Consider the following 18,259-nt stretch of genomic DNA (forward strand, 5'->3'; position numbering starts at 1 on the left):
CATGAGACAGTCAGTCAAATAGTAGTTTTCTTAAAAACTTATGTGACATATGTTATATGTGTCACCACACTTAGGGATGTTCAGTCACCAAACAGTTGAATCAATGTCACACACTAAAATTAGAGGCTAAACATTATAAACTCCTAAGGTGCATTTATGGGCCAATATATATATATATTCTCTTTAGATGGCATCCTACTAAAGGATAAGAAATAAGAGTTTATGTAATTTAATGTCTTGGGATCAGATGGAGGTGTTTGAAAGACTATTTCATACTAAGATGGACATGTAAGTGTTACAAAGATGTCATCATGATTGTCATGCTAAAATATTACGTGTGGCTCTTGATCTTAAGTTTTTCTATATAATGTATAACTGTTGTCTGTTAACATTCTGCAGGGATTCAGTTCAACTACTAAAATGACCATGGTTGATAAAATATATTTTAAAAGTGCTTAATGTCCAGATGAAATTATAATAGTTAAGCTCACTGCTCCTACTGAAATAGTTATGTCACTGATCTTCTCTTCTGGGGGTTCAACAACTAAAGTTTGGAGACCAAAACTAGAAAGGTAACTGAGCTATGCGGACAGCCAATATTTTGGCCCTGGCCCCTCAAGGTCAACAAAGATACAGGACACAAAGGAGCCTTTCCTACAGGATCCTCCATTGTTGGTAAGTCACTCAACCTCCTGAGCAGGGAGATTGCTGGGCACCAGAGGACAAACGTACCATGTGCCAAAGGAGGGTCACAAAGAGAGAAAAATCTCGCATGCTTTCACTGAAAGCAATATGGTCAAGCAAGGCTGTGACCCATCCTGATGGCTGACACTGAGAGAGGAGCTGAGAAGCTCTATGCATGGTTCCAAAGTAATGCCTAGGAAACTTAACTGACCTTGATAGATAGCAAGAGGTTCATATTGATTGACACAGGTCTCACTTTAACTTGATCTTAAACACCCTGAAGAAAAGAATAACCAAAAGAGGTATAAATAAGGTCATAGTAATAAAGCTAGATATAAAAAGGGGCTCCAAATGTGGAGAACACCTTGGAATAAGATGGAATTGTATAACCCTAAGTGTGCTGTAACCCTAAAGTGTGCTATGACTTTAAGAGTGTTGTAACCTAAGTATAACACAATCATAAGAGTGATGTGTAACCATAAGATATGAAAGTAATGAAAGTAGAACCTTAACTGGTATGGAACTGATAAGGGTGTAGCCCGAACTGGACGGGGCGCACCCCAGAACTGGACAGGGCATACCCCGAATTGGGCAGAGTATGCCCCAAGCTGGACAGTGTGATAAGTCTGAACCAATACCATGAACGCCCAGCTAGAATAGTGTAAAAGGAGCTGAAGACCCCAAGCAAAGCGACGATCCGTCCACCGACCAGTCGGCCAGTCAGTCTGATGATCTGACTACCGACCAAGACATCTGCACACCTGATCCCGCTGGGAGGAGCATCGCCGCTGACCAGATGAGACCAGAGGACGAGGCAAACAGAGAGGCAGATAGCCTAGCACCAACTTGACGCCCTTCATCTACGGATCGGACCCTCTGACCCTGTGGGAGGAAACGTCGCGCTCCCATAAGGACTTGCACAGTACAGGTACAGGGACGTGGTAATTGGCAGACTTAATATTGTGTGGTAATTGTATTGAAACAAATTATAATAATACAAGATAAGTGTGTGAACTCCCATCTGAATCTGAGTCCTCTTTACCCACGGTACCTGTTCGCGACACCAAATCACTGACCCCTTCTGGCAGTTCCTAGCTACACCAGTAGCTGACCACAGTTATGGATCATTAGGAAAAAACTATGGTAAAATTTTTAAGAGCTCAGCTAGAGTTTTAAATTTCTTAGGGAGATTTGTTCTTCAAATCATCTCTTACCTTCCTACAGCTAAAACTAGAGAGATTTATGACAAAGTATCAGACTTATACATAACCTCTTTCAATGAAAGAATCTGAGTCAGCAGATTACAATCACTGTTACAGTATCTAAATGTAACTTTCTCTCCAACCTGCCCTTCCATTCTAGTGTGCTCATACTTAGATTATACATGCTCTAATTTCTTAAAAGTTTTGTTTATTCTTGCCTAGAGGCTGCCAACTCCAAGCAGTCATACAAATGGGACCAATGACAAATGTACTAGACTTTTACTGGGATCTAACAGATCGACCTTGTGAACAGTTTACAACTGCTAAACTACATAATATGACTTCTGTCAGGTAAAAGGGCCGAAGACCAAGACCAGACCAGGCCACAACAAGCCTTTATTAGGGGAATAGATCTGCCGGGCTGTCTCTGAACAAAGGAGAGACAAAAGCAATATGGCTGGGGCAGGGAGAGTCTTTTATAGAGACTGGGGTGGGGCTTGTAGGGGCTGAGGCGGGGTTGAGTGAGGTAGTGACTAGGGAATGGAGGAGCCGGTGATGTCACTAGGTGGTAGGAGGTGAGCAAGTATCAGGTTACTGTCTAGGTTGGAACAGGGGCATGCTGGGAAGAAGGGTTTGTTCTTTGGTGGGAGCAACCATCTTGGCATGATGTCACACAGGGGAGGGGGCAAGGCACCATAGGAAGAGGACAGCTACTGTACTTAATAGCTGCTGAGGTGGTGGGAGACCTATCAACTTCTATGTTGGATTACTGGGATCCAACAGATCGACCTTGTGAACAGTTTACAACTGCTAAACTACATAATATGACTTCTATGTTGGATTACTGGGATCCACCCGATTGACCTTGTAAACAGCTTATAACTGTTAAACTATATAATATGACTTCTACGTTGGATTCTGAAGTCCCCTGAACCTTCTCCTTAACTTCTTTGTGAGAGAATATTACTAGTTCCTCCCAGTGCAAACCTTTGTTGGCTATATTCATAGCAGTCCTGCTGACATTATTTAGCCCATATATTCTTTTTTTCCCCCCGCTTAAATTCTTTAATTGGTACTGTTAGGTATTTCAGAGCCTCCACAGAGCAAGCCCCCTCCTCTCCTTTCCTCCTGCCCCACTCCTGCCACAGGGAACAGGGAACAGGGAACTTCCGCGTAACTAAAGCATGACCTCCCTTTGTTAGTGACTCTCTGCCTAGTTAAGGTCTTTCTGCCCCACAGGTTCCATGGTCAGATGTTCCAGTAAGATAGGGGCTTCCCGAAAGCAATTACTCCATCCTCTGGACCAAAATCTGTTGCTGCATACCCCAGCCCCAATTACCCACCCCCAACCAATGGACTAGTGCTCTCCCACCTACAAAATCCTATATAAGCCTCCAGCTCAGCCCATGCAGGTGCTGGTCTCCATTCTGTGAGTCAGCCCCCAGGCTGCAGACTGCCGCCCCCAATAAAGCTTGCTTGAACGCCCGTGTGCCCCTTTCTTCGACGACCCTTTCAGGTACATTTTAGGTATACAATATGTTTACATTTATCATTGGGTGCTTGCACCTATACATGATATATCTTGGTTATTTTTTCCCCAATACCTGTGCGCCCTTCACCCCTCCACCCTTCCCTATTTACATAGATTTTGTTTCCATTTTTTTCTTTTCTCATAATTTTTCCTTTCCCTTCTTTCCTTTAGCCCATGTATTCTTAACTGTTTCTTTGGCTTTTGTCTCCTCCAGACGTGAAGCTATAAGGCTACCAAGATGACAATACCTGGCATCTATCAAGGGCCATTAGATAGACTCTGTAGAGTAACTCTCTAACTGCTGATCACAGCTGATCACAACTATGACCCTCTTCAGCTGGAAGTAGCCAGAACTGTCTTTGCCCTTGGCCCCCTCACAGCAGTTAGGGGTACTTCTTCAGAGGGGGGGAGTATTATAGATAGGTAAGTTAATTAGATATCTTGTTGGCAGGTAGACAGGGCCTCCCTTAAGGAGCCAGCCCTCCAGGAGCCAACACAGTAAGGAACCAAAGTGGAGAACAACTGAGGCCCATTCACTGGTTAGCATTATAAAAAGGAAAAGAAGTACTACTTCCCCTAGAGATAGATAGCAGTGATTGATATTCTAAATGGGAAATTCCTTGTATGTGATTTGTCTTTCCATTTGATCCCCATTTAATCAATATCACCTGGGTGACTGTACTTGTAATCTTTTTTTTTTTTTTTTTGGGTACAGGGACGGAACTCGGGTCCTTGAGCTTGCGAGGCAGGCGGCAGAACCACTAAGCTAAATGCCCCGGCCCTGTACTTGTAATCTTATTGGTTGGTCATGGTTTTGCCCCACCTCATGCTTACCTTGTAAATTTCCAATGGGTCTTTGTGCCTGCCTCACCACATGGCTTTGCTGTATAAAACATCTTTGAAAAGTGGGGTGGGTGGGCAACCCACTTTCCGGTCCCCTTTCTGTCTCTCTTAGGCAGAAGCTTTCTTTCTCCCAATAAATTTTTCCTACTCTTAAAAAAATAAATAAACAAAGTGGGCATCTCTGGCAGGATCAGCCTTTGGTCTGTGCGGTTCTACCAAAACTGGCTGGACTCTTACTTGGCTTCATTTCAAGAACACAAGGGCAGCTGGCCAAACCTGAATTTTTGAAATGGAAGACCAAAAGAGTCCCTCTCTTTCTGAATAGATAAAAGGCTCTGGAACCATTACGAAAAAGTCTATACTGAGAAAGAAAAATGAAGCAAACAGGTAGGAAAGAGAGGAGATGAGAAATAGAGAAAGAATACAATATGATAGATGTGCATCCCTTGCCTTAGTGGTTCCTGAGGTCCAGCCATATTCCTGTTATGCAGTTCTAAGAAAAAGCTCACTTTCCTTAAGAATTATCCCATTTTGCTTAAGCTCAGCAGCCTGGGTCATTTTCACCTTAAATCAAGAAACCTTAATTATACATTTGGAAATCAGCACATATTTCAAATAATTAGAAATGGCAGAACTAGCCAATAAAAGATGCTGATATACTAACTGGACATCAGGAAAAGAATTAAAGTTCTACCTCACATATTACAAACAAGTTTCACATGGATTAAAAGCCTAAATGTAATACAGAAAAGTTGGAACATGGAGAGAGGTCTTTATTTTCAATGTTGGGCTAAGGAAAACTTACTAGACAAAATTTTAAAACCAAGAAGCTATACATAAAATAATAACAGAAAACACACTTTTGTATAATAAAAGACACTATATAATGTTTAAAAAAATAAGCAGCAAATGGAAGGGGTAATTTTACCAAAATGTAAGAAGGATATCCATAATATACACAAATATATACAAATCAGTAAGTAGGGCCAGGGATTTAGCTCAGTGGTTCCAGCGCCTGCCTCGCAAGCGCAAGGCCCGGAGTTCAGTCCCCGGTACCAAAAAAACACAAAAAACAAAAAAAACCAAATCAGTAAGTAGTACAGAAAATGGTAAAAGGGATACAGAAAAACAACTCCCCCTCCCCCAAAAAAACCCAGAAATAGAAACACACATCAAATGCCAACCAAAGTGCAAGTCCAAAGTTTGGGGTAAATGGTTTAACTGCTCAAGATTATAGATCCAAAAAGCATTTTATGTAACTACTGTATATTATCATATATTTCTTCTATACATGTGAGCCTTAAAATATAAGAAAAGCTAAGGTGGTTGGTCATGTGGAACCCCTGATGGGTCTCCAAACATAAAATATCTCTCTTGCTGCCCTGCAGGCTTTTTGGGAAGCAGTCATCATCAGTAGCTTTCCCTCTCTGACCAAATAAAAGTTTATTAGACATTCTGAAGTGCTAACTCTCAGATATATTACCTGATCAGGATTCCATTAAATACTATTTATATCTCATATGTCTTCAATAAATATAACCAGAGCCTATAGGAAGAAACTATCAGAAGAAATATAAAATTTATATTAACCTCTAGAAATGAAAAAAAGAAATGTAACTTTTTTTTTTTTGGTACCAGGGATCGAACTTGGGACCTTGCACTTGTGAGGCAGGCGCCGGAACCACTGAGCTAAATCCCCAGCCCAAGAATATATGCATACAATTTGTCTATAATTTTTAATTTATCATTCTACATTAAGAGCAGAGGATTTAAATATGTATTTCACATTAAATTATTCAACATTTGGTTCACCCCAACTGCCTCAGGTTTTTCGTGACCTTAAAGTAGTACCTGTGCATTTAATTAAAGAAATTGATTATTATGATTTTATACTTAGGAAACAAAAAAAATCAGTATGTAGCAAATTTTTAATTTGAAGTTGTAGTGGAACTCCAAAAAAGCCACAATCGTAATACTTATTAGACTTATCTTTTACACATTTCCTAGAATTTCTAACAGATGTCAGGGCAAAAATGCTTTAAAAAAACAACAACAACAATAACCCAGAATCAAAATGTGAAACCTCTCCTTTCAGGAGAGATTGCACCAAGAATGTTATACAGGTACATTTCTCCTTTGATCAAGGAATGAAGAGAAGATGAAATAACAAACATATATCACAGGTCAGAAACAATGCATGAGAACAAAATATAATTCTCCAAGTTTATGCTGCTTTATGTACAATGAAGGATGGACTAATGAATTAGGGCAGTTGGTATCTGCCAGGTAAAAGGGCCAAAAACCAAGACCAGACCAGGCCACAACAAGCCTTTATTAGGGGAATAGATCTGCCAAGCTGTCTCTGAACAAAGGGGAGACAAAAGCAATATGGCCAGGGCAAGGAGAGTCTTTTATAGAGACTGGGGTGGGGTTTGTAGGGGCTGAGGGGTTGAGTGAGGCAGTGACTAGGGAATGGAGGAGCCTGTGACATCACTAAGTGGTAGGAGGTGAGCGAGTATTAGGTTACTCTCTAGGCGGGAACAGGGGCATGCTGGGAAGAAGGGTTTGTTCTTTGGTGGTAGCAATCATCTTGGCATGACGTCACACAGGGGAGGGGGCAAGGCACCATAGGAAGAGGGCAGCTACTATACATAATAGCTGCTGAGGTGGTGGGAGACCTATCAGTTTCAAGATTTTCCTTACTCTTCAAAACTCCATAAAAAGCATGCACGTTTCATTCACTACATACCTCTATCTCAACATCCTGACAAGTCCTACAAGTATGAATCTAATAACTCTACTTACTCAAAATAAAATTCTATTTCTTAAATTCATGAAAAATAGAAAATTTTTTAAATTTCAAAATCAAATTGCTAACCCTGGCTCATGAAGCCCCAAGGCCATTAAAAAATACACTTGGGATTTAACTGGTAGAGAATCAATATGTAACTGAAGATTGCTGTGTTTGTTTTACTTGAAGTGGGGGTGGAGGATGAGGAAGAAATTATGTGATGTTTAAAAGTGTGATATTCACACCAGCCTGAAAAAATCAGATTGAATAAAAGCTGTATTATCTGTGTTAAAGGGACAGGTTTCTGTCTCCTTGGTCAAGCATTTAGGGTTAGTGAAGAGCTCAGTGATGAAAATCCTGAGGTGAGAGGCAGTTAGAAATTCTGAAGGAGGCCCATCTTCTATTTGTCTAACAATTCTCTTTCTCTGACTTATTGTTTTCACATTCACTTGTTCACTATCCATTCACTCACTCACTCACTCACTCACTCATTGAAACAGAGGGAAAGAAAAGGAAGGAAGCCCAGAGCAGAAAGCTCCAATTTTCTCACTCCTGTATCACACTGTAGATTCCCCTTAAGATCAAGTCCTTGGTCCTCTGCTCTTGAATCCATCTACTCTTTTTTTTTTTCCTTAAATTCTTTTCTTGGTACATTTTAGGTATACAATACATTTATTATTGTGTACTTGTACCTGTACATGATGTAACTTGGTTCTTATTCTTTCCCCATTCCCTGTCCTCCCTTTACCCACTTTGGAATCCATCTACTCTTATGATTTTTTATCCAACATTTCCAATAACACCCACAGAAAAATATTCTCCTGTGTCTTATCTCCCTCATATCCAGTCCCATAATTCTTCTGTAAAAGGTTAATCTCCATCATAATACTCTCTTTGTAGGTCCCCAGCATCTAAGCAGAAACATTTACCTTACACACTGAAACTACATCTTACCCTTACTGTGATATTTATTTTTGTTTCTTTAAAAATCTGACATCATATATTCTACTCAATGTTAACTTGATAATTGACTTTTTTACTTCTGGACAGTGTAAGGAGTTATGAATTTAGCAGTGACTTTGTGATTGAAGGTAGACTATAGTAATAAGGAAGTAAACACCAAAATCAAGTTAATCTTAACAAAATAGGATGGAAAAAGTAAGGACAGAAATCCCCTTTCAAAATAAGAATTAACTCTAGATATGTATGGAAATTCCATTTAGGATAAGGATCAGTGACAGGAACTAGCCAGAAGGGACTATTTGTACTGAAACACAAGCCATTAACTTCAGCCAAGCTAACAGCAAATGACTGCAGTGGTAACTGCTGGCTGGAGATAATTAGTTTAGAACCTATTTTAACATGAATATTTTATCATGCAGCACAAAACTCGTTATGGAGAAGAATTAGAGAGACAGAACTTCTGAAGGCTCTGGAGAGGTGATCTGTCAGGTCCCAATAAAGAGTCTTCTAGGAAAAAGCAGGTTTAGTGATTCAGCAAGACTAGATTTCATTAAGGTTACAACAATCCATTAAGAACATATCTGGTGACAAGTTAGAGTGCAGGTACCAAGCAGCACTGCAAGAACTTAACTATATGCAATAACTGACAGGAAAAATGAAGTTACTGAAAAATCACCTAATGCAAATACTATTTTCTAAGTGATGGATACATCCTATTTCTGTAAGAAACAACCAATACACCTGGCCATTTCTCTCACAAAAAGCATAAGCACTTTATATACATACTTGTAAGAGGTAAAATTCAAACATTTTCTGAAAATTAAAATTTCATTTTGTGTGCTACATAGAAGTATGTCAAACTGGATTTTCACTTCAAAAATACTTGTATATTGAGTACATTATGAAAGCTAACAATTTTATGTTATAAAAGCTAACAAAGTCATAAGAATCTTATTAACATTATCACATTTAATCCTTCAGAATTACCCTATGTGATAGGTACCACTATTATGTCTATTTTAGACATGATTAAATAGCAAAGAAATGCTAATGTGAACACTTACAAAAATCACACAGCTGGAGTAGCCAAATGTTAAAATCAGGTAGTCTCATTCTAAAGTCCATGCTCTTTCTCTCTATGTATACTTCAAAAGACCCTAAGGCTTCTGAAAATAACCTTAAGTTCTTAGAGGAACAAGGTCCTTCAATTTTTATTAAACAAATAAAAACAGGCACAAAGGTATCTACAAAAAAAACTTACTATGACCAAGAAAAAACACAGGCTAAAAAGACTGTAAAAGTCATAGGTTGTCTTGAAAGATGAGACATGAAGTATTCTTTCCTGGAAAAAGAGTTAACGCAAGGTTAATGAACTACCATCTTTTTTAACCACTACATAGTCAGTGACCAGCCAAGAAAAAAGGCATTTTAATTATTGCTAGTTTTGCAATCTATTTAGATGTCTCAGTCTGTGTAAAGAATAGTCAAGTCTAGCACAGACCCTTAGGCTGATGGGTATTCAATAAATATTTGTTCATTGTTATTTAGATAAATAACTTGCCAAGGCCAAACTGTGTTATAAGAATTAATCCATATCCCAGGGAGAATTACAGGCTTTTTTCAATAATTTCTAATTCAATGCTCTCCCAAACATTTTCCATCCATGGCAATCTCGGAGGATTCTCTAGACTTGGTGACACACTCTTTTACCTAAGGGAAGCTAGAAGATGAGAAATCTTATGATTGTTTATCCATCTTTTGATTCCACAAGCGTTCACCACATGTAATGTGCAAAGTATAGGGCAAAACCAGTAAGACATAATTCCCTTACCCATAAGGGTCTCATAGGGGACAGAAATGTATAAATAAAAATTATAATACAATGTAATGATTTTTAACACATGAGAAGCTACTAAAGTAGGAAAGAGAAGACATTAAACTGTCCAAGAGAGGTCACGTGGGGTGCTACTAATGAACAGTGACATGCATGATGCTACAATATTCTTGTCTGTAGCAGCAGACCTAGGAATATAAGTTCAGGTACAGTAATGAGGAGGAAATGGTAAGAGTCACAAAGCCTTAAACCTAAAGTGAGCCCTGTGATTGGCCTTCTGGTTCACTGTGATTTCGTTAAAGAAAAAAGTCAATTTAGTTGTGCTTCACAGCACAGATCAAGCAGGTGGCCACAGATCCCATCCAGCACTGGATGAAAAAGGATTCAAGCAAAAAATTTTATGACCAGAATATTTTCATTATTTTGAAAGTGACAAAAATTATCACAACAATTCTATTTTAGGTATAGAGAACTTAAACATTTAGAATTTAAAACATGAAAGGCTGTCTGTTGACACTGACAAGATTCCTGTTAGTCAAATCATACAAACAAGAAAGACCTGTAAAGAACAGTACTAAATTTTTACTAAATTATTGAGAGACAAAATTTTAAATTTCATCAATCTATCAAGGACAATATATGAAGATTTTCTTTTTTCAGGAATACCCGGGGATGTAATATTTCCTATTGATAGCACTACCTAATATGGAACAGAGTATGACTTAAGAAAAGCTGATATATACAAGTCTAAATTTACAAAATAAACCATGAAATTTTTCAATATGTAAATTAAAATCATCACTTTCCAGCTAGCTTGCCTCTCCATTTCTTTAAATAGCATATTTCCCAAGAAATCAGAATATTATTTATTCAAAAAATTTTATGATCTATATTGTATGAAGTAAGAATTCTTATTGGTCTACATAAAATTCACTTGACATGGGAAGTATAAATTTAAACAGATTACAGGCCGGGGATTTAGCTCAGTGGTGCCACTGCCTGTCTTGCAAGCACAAGGTCCTGAGTTTGATTTCCAGTACAGAAAAAAAAAACACACAAATTTTAAACAGAATAGAATGGACATGAATAGAGACAGGAGACACTGGTTCTATACCACAAGAGAGAGAGTCCAATTTTAACTTCCCCAAAAGCAAAATAAAGCATAGGATCACCTCAAACCGTGATGAGAACAACAGAAAAACCAACTGCATAATTATATAATGTCTCTCCCTTGGCCACCATCCCCCATGCCTAGCTTCTCTTATCTATTCTGTTTCTATTAAAAAAAAAAAACCCAAAAACCTGGGTCTGGCAAAGGGAGAGAAAAGGGAAAAAATTATATTTCAGATGAACCAAGAAAGACATTTTATTGAGTAGAGACAATGTTGCTATAAGGGAGATATGATTCTAGGTAGAAATTGTAATGGCACATAGATGGCAAGTACAAAGAGAAGGAGAGGGTTGGGGATTTAGCACAGTGGTTCCACCGCCTGCCTTGCAAGCACAAGGTCCTGAGTTCAATTCCCAGTACCAGAAAAACAAAACAAAACAAAGAGAAGGAGAAATAATAAGTCCTTCGGGGAGAAAGCAGTGTTAAGAGAAGATAAGGACGGGAAGAGTAAACAGGTGGTACAATAAAAAAGACTGGAAAAGGAGACTATCATATTTAGAACCATTATTTAAGGACTACTCAACACACTGTACAAAAGCAAGTGTTAACAAATTTAGTAAAAGAGGCATAATTAAATTGTGAGGAAGTCAAAGGTCTGAAGTGGGGAGGTAAAAATTAAGAAATATACAAGCTGCATACACATTGTGATATAATACTTTTTACACATATATCAGTCCTAATGAAAACACTGTATGTTGTTTACCTTGTTGGATTCTCAGGACCATTCTACGAAGTAGGACATATATAAATGTCCCTAATTTATCAATGAAGAATCAGTGCCTGAGAGTTTGTAACTTAGCCAATGCCATATTAGTGGTAAGAAGCATTTTGGTACCCACTGTATCTAACTCTGAAAAAAAAAAAAGAAAAAAGATCTTCTAACATCAAAAAAAAAATAGTGTCAAGTACTTTGCACCATACTCTGTGTCAGGTGGAATAAACACAATGGTAGTTAGTTACATCCATGCAGGCTGTTTGTGTTGATTATATACACATGATCACTTCTATCATCATCACTTCTATCTCTCCTCAATCTTTTTTTCACTGATACATAAAAATCTGTTTATGGGGTGATATGTGATATTTTACTACATCTACACATTTTATAATGTTCAAACTAGGTGTACATATATAAATCCTCAGATATTATTTCTTTATGGTGACAATATTAAAAGTCCTTCCTTCTAATATAGTGTCTTGAATGTGTTATGTGCATGTACAAATTCCCTATAATAAATATAATCATTACATACTGCAAACATATGCTATTAAAAATACATGAAGAAAATGAAAATTTTAAAAACAAAAAAATTCAGTACAGTATCACTATCTATAATAAGTATACTATGTGATATAACACCAAAACTTCTCCTAACTGTAACTTAGCACTTATTAATCAATTTTCTTCCCTACCACCCATACATTCATTTTAAACCACAACTGAGACTCAGCAAAAACTGTCTAAAGGTTTTAGACTCTGACCTGCAGAAACTGATTTGCCTTTCATGTCTTGTAGAAGATACAGATGAAAGAACATAATACCTAATCTGCTCAGATTCAAAGTAATTTCAAAAATCAATAATTATGTGTCAATTTCTATAACATGTTGAGTATCAATAAAACACCTTCAGTTAAAAATCTCAAACATATGCTAGACTCTAAGCAAGAAGTACCTTTTTGTTTTAACGTGACAGCAGAATCACAAAGACATCCACCCTGTCAATTAAAACAATTGCTTTGAAGAGTGGCTAAAACATTTAAGATGCAATGTAAAACAATGCTAGCTGACACATAAACCAATAACTAGGCCTCAAGCTTAGAGAAGCATTTTTATGAAGTTTGATAACCATGGTTCAGTAGAGCCATGTTTTGTTTTGTTTTGTTTCTTATTTCTGAAATCAAAGGTTCCTAATGATATAAAACAACTTCAATATCACGCAGTCTCAATATAACCAGTTTTATTACTTTTTCTATTCAATCAAAATGCCAAATGCCATTCACAATACCATTACTTTTGAACCATGAAAACCTATTTAAATTCATTACTATTATTACTTTTTAAAATGTACAAAATGATCTAACTCCATCTTCTCATGAAGACTCAATAAAATAAAAATAAAATAATTTCCCTCTCCACTCCACATGCCAGAAATAGATACACTGCTCCCCGCTGTTAATGAAGTGATAAAAACACTACTGCTGTATTACTAATGCACTCATTTAATGAGTTATTTTTTTCATGGTAATTAACAGAATAACAGTAACCCATCCCAAACTTTAGCATTTTAACTTAGACATATTATTTTCATATCCAGGTTTAGTTTGCTTACCTCTTAAACAAATTTAAATGAATGAAATTCAGCTAGATTACAGGTGGTATAAAGCCCCAAAGAAATACCATATGGAGACCCACATGCTTTGGCACTACATCAGCATATGACAGAAACCTGGAATACAACTTTGGAGCAACTGGCTTCCTCTTTGTATCAACTGTCTGTGCTATTGAACACATTCTAAACCCTGTGTTAATATGTCATACACCTAACTACTGAATGCAGTAAATCATAATGCACCACAGCAACTTTTCTCCTTCCTAAAATAAAAAGCAATTTTGAAACTAAATTTAGCAAAAATATTATTTCCTTATACACTAAATCAGAAAACTAATATCAACAAATCTTCCAGAGAAAGAAAAACCCCAAAATTACAACAAGAGCAAAATCAAATGACCAATCAGTAAGTATACTGCAGTACAGTTTATAGCGAATGTGCAAATGAAAAGTACATAAAGCACAGATATTTATCATACAGCAAGTCTTGTACAACATGGAACACAGGAATAAAGTAATTAATAAGAATCATCATTTGCATCACAGTGTTTCTTACAGAATTATGAGGAAGCACAAATCTAATAGGGTAATATATCAGTCAGGGTTCAAACAGAGAAGCAGGACCAGCAGGAAAGGCTGGGGTAGTGATGGTAAACCTTTTAGAGCTTTCGATGATATAAACAGCCCGTTGAGACACACATGCCATAGATTTGCCACGATGGACTAGGACAGAGACAGTACATTTGCAGTTCCAGCTCAGTTAAGTTCGGGTGCTTATGCTCTTTTTTATTTTTAATTCATAAAAATGGGTGATAAAAGAAAGTAGAAAAAGCCCTACACTAATAATACTATTGGTGGTAATAAAAAAAATAGCAAAGCTGTCACTCTTGGGCAAAAGCTAGATGTCATTAAAATGCTAAATTTGCTCAGAGATATTATATAGTCTCAAACATATAGCTATTTTTCAAAAAAATTTTATTATTCAAATTCTTGCACGAAAAATAACTTTGCTATTATAAGTAATGGCCATAAAATTATAATGAAAGCACCTGAGCAGGGCCAGGGATTTAATGCTACTAAATATAATACATTCTGTTATGAAAGATTCTTTTTTTTTGGTACCGGGGATCAAACTCGGGTCCTTAGGCTTGTGCAACAAGCAGCGAAACCACTGAGCTAAATCCCTGGCCCTGAAGGATTCTTATTTAGGGAACACCTACTATGTGCCTTGCATTCTGCTTGATCCTGGGATCACAAGACTACACAAAGAGTTGTGGTATATAGAATTTCATTTATTTAGTAAATGTGATGATTTATATGCAACACATCTGAGCTGACAGTGTAGAATTATTTGACACCTAGCTAAAGTATTTCAAAACAAAAACCATGGCTCCAATTCAAATATAAAAGTCTTGTTTTGATCCATAAAAAATAGACAATTGAAAAACAAGATTCATAGATTTCTTACCACTTATGGCTGATAAAATATATCAGGCACATAAATTTCAAAATTTAAAATGTCAAGAACGAAACTGATGGGCCGGGGATTTAGCTCACTGGTTTCACCGCCTGCTGTGCAAGCGCAAGGACCCGAGTTAGATCTCTGGTACCGAAAAAAAAAAAAAAGACCAAAACTGACATAAAGAAAGGTGAATTTCAACAATGGGCCATATGATAGTTTAAAGTCAAATAGGTAGAAAGGGTTACTAGACTATTATATAACAGAAATCTGTGCCTAAAATTGTGTCCTAGACTTTAACAAGGAATCAGCAAAGATTTCTCATGCTGTCCTTCTTAAAATACATCTACAAATATAAGTAGAATACTAACATGGACTAAGTACAACATCAAAAAGAAAATAATTACTGTGTTACCTTACAGAACTGTTCTCCAGTGTCAAATAAGGATAGTCAAAAAAAAAAATAAGGATAGTCCCCTTTGTTCTTGTCGTTAGTCAGCATTTTTCCCCCAAGATGGAAGAAAAATATAGTCAAAATACTTAATTTATGCATGTCATGAGACTATGAAGACAGTAAGAAAAAACGTGAATTAAAAAAATCATGATAGTCTAGAGCTCTGTACCCAACCTAAGGTAATTTAAAAGAATAAAGATCAAGTTTTATTCCTGAGCAAAAAAATCAGCCATATGAAAACAGAATGATATCAACAAAACATAAAATTGTAAGAACAAAACTCATATTGAAAGGAACTGACTACAACCGGGCTTGGGAGAAATGAGTAAATAATGGAAATCAGACATTCTACAGTTGAATTATAATAGTTACATGACAGGATAAATGCATCTTATCATCCACCTAAGAAAGGTATCTTTCAAAAAAAAAAAAGAAAGGTATCTTTCTATACATAAATAATTCTCTCAATAATTCTAGTCATAAAATAATTTTTAAAAATAAACAAATGTGGCTTTAAAGCATTACTAATAAAGAACCCTTAGAAGTTATGATGGTCTGGGCCTAGTAGTACAGGCCTATACTCTCACTACTTCAGAGGCTTGGGTAGGAAGATCACAAGTTTAAGCTGAGCTCAAGCAACTTTTACTGAGATCCTGTCAAAATAAAAAAAATAAATAACAATTTTTAAAAAAAGAAAAAATGGGCTGGAATGTAGCTCAGTGATAGAGCACTCGTGTAGCATTTGCAAGGCTCTGGGTTTCATGCCCAGAACCACAAAAAAGATGATGAATCAAGAGAATAAATGGCTATAAAATGTATCTAGAGTAATATTAGACTGCATTAACAGAAGAATCTAGAATAAGAAAAGAAATTACCAGACTCACCCAAAAAGACTGGTCAAAGCATATATGAACAGAGAATCCATTATTTATGATCAATTTCAAACAACTCAAACAGCCAAGAATATCAATATGAATGTCAAGGTAACTGGAAATCCAGATATATTAACTGAGAACTGGGCATTTTCATCTGGAAAAAAAGAGTTCCAATAGGATCATGTCAGCCTATTAGACCTGATGTGTATTAGAAGGGAGGCCATATGAGATTGAGATTAGACATTCTCTGTAGGTTTGACAATGGATCAAAGAAGAACTAATATATTTAAGCAACAGACAAAGACTGGACAACAACTAATATTTAAAATGGTTCACATGAATGAGAAAGATAATCTAAACTGGGGAACCTGTAGTGGACATAGAAAGGAACATAAAAATATATGAATCCAAAATACTTGCTATCTCACAGTCAAACATAAGTATTAGGTCTTTCCTCTTTTCTTATTAAATATTGTGACTTAATTTAACTTGCCTTTCTCTTATTTCTTCACATTCTCATAGTCAGAAAATCCTCCTAATTACTCAAACTTCCTCTCCCTATTATTTCATTTATGGGATACAAAGACCCTTGAAGCATCCAGACCTGGAAAACGAAGGAAGGAAATCTACAAATAGAAAATAATATTTTTCCCATAGCCAATCAACCCAGTACATCAAAGTCCTATTGCTTTAAGAACAGAATCTAAAATGTTATTGCTTTAATGTCCTTGATTTGGTCAAATTTGACAAAACAGCATCTAACAAATTTATTAACACGGTCCTAGAGATCAAAAATGGAGGAAAGGAAAAAACTGACACTGTTGGGGTTCTGAAATTTCGGTTAAATTAAAGAAAAGGTATTAGACATTGCGAAGTGACCTAATTTTAAATTTGTTACAAAAGAGTTGATTTAAAAAAAAAAATTCTAATGCCCTTGATCCTAATTGACAAAGAAAAGACAATTTCAAAGCAAACGCATCAGAATCACATGTAGGAGTAAGGTAAATCAGTTTCCTACTGGAAAAGAAACGAATGGTGAAAGTTACTATAAAAGTCACTTTACCAACAGGAATTGTACTAGATTTCAATTTCACTTGATCTTCAAATAATTAGGCAACCAGGCAGGAATTTAGCTCAGTGGTTCCACCTCCTGCCTTGCAAGCACAAGGTCCCAAGTTTGATTTCCGGTACAACAACAACAAAATAATAATAATTAGGCAACCATAAAGAAAACAGATAAAACAATGAAGACATAAGTATTAAACATGCAGTGATTATCAAGATTTTAAAATTTATTTTAGATCTGAAGAAGAAAATCAAAACACAAATACCTCATAAAACTGACTTGGAACATGTGTTATTTAGTCTACATGAGTATAATTTTTGTTTGTTTGTTTTTGTTATGGGTTTTTTTTTTGTGCCGGGGATCAAACTCGGGACCTTGAGCTTGCAAGGCAGGTGGTGGAACCACTGAGCTAAATCCCCGGCCCATGAGTATAATTTTTAAGTTAGTACTGATGATGAGAAATCTTTTGTTCCTTTCAAGAAATGTATGCTGAGTTCTTAACATTTTGATTTTCCCAAAGCACTATTTAGTGTGATAAATACCAGGCAAAATATATACATATATAATAATAATCAAAGTGTAGCCCCGAGCCTTTGTTATTTAACTTCATTCAGAAAGGTGTAATTCAAATTTTCTAAGTAATGCCATTTCTTGGAGAAATAAGATAAACCTAATTTCATTTACAGACTAAGTAAAGATTTGGGGTCCATTTATCATTTTTAAAATGCTAGCCAGCAGATAAGATTAGTTTCTGTCACTTGCAGCAATGTCAAGATGACTCAATATTATTGTAAAGTCAATTTTTATAGCCATATTTGAATGAATAATAAATGCTCCCATGAAGGCTTCAGTTTAAAGATCTCAAAGAATTTGACTGATATAGAGGATAAACAATAAGCACAGTTCTAGTAGCAGGTTCATTTTATAATCTCATAGCACTCTTTTTAAAGATGTAGAAGAAGGCACTAAAATCATAAAGGCCTAGATAAAACAATATAAAAATAAAGCCTAATGGTACTGGGATTATTGTGTCTGAGAAAAAGACAGCATAAGGGT

The 18,259-nt window shown here is 36.4% G+C and overlaps 1 protein-coding gene across 8 annotated transcripts in view; it reads right to left on the reverse strand.

The window, feature by feature from the left end:
- Exoc4 (exocyst complex component 4) overlaps nt 1–18,259 on the reverse strand; it is an 816,538-nt gene that overhangs the window by 524,183 nt on the left and 274,096 nt on the right. For 5 of the 8 annotated variants that reach the window (XM_087204413.1, XM_087204412.1, XM_087204414.1 and 2 more), the window contains one exon: nt 11,819–11,869. The exons of the other annotated variants lie outside the window; for them this stretch is intronic. In XM_087204413.1, coding sequence (XP_087060539.1) covers nt 11,819–11,869 — 51 coding nt within the window. The remainder of the gene's footprint in view (nt 1–11,818; nt 11,870–18,259) is intronic. 8 annotated transcript variants of the gene reach the window in all.

Source organism: Heterocephalus glaber, unplaced genomic scaffold, assembly GCF_053883595.1.
Source record: "Heterocephalus glaber isolate CG9 unplaced genomic scaffold, H.glaber_assembly_v1.0 deba00000546, whole genome shotgun sequence".
Classification (NCBI taxonomy): Eukaryota; Metazoa; Chordata; class Mammalia; order Rodentia; family Bathyergidae; genus Heterocephalus; species Heterocephalus glaber.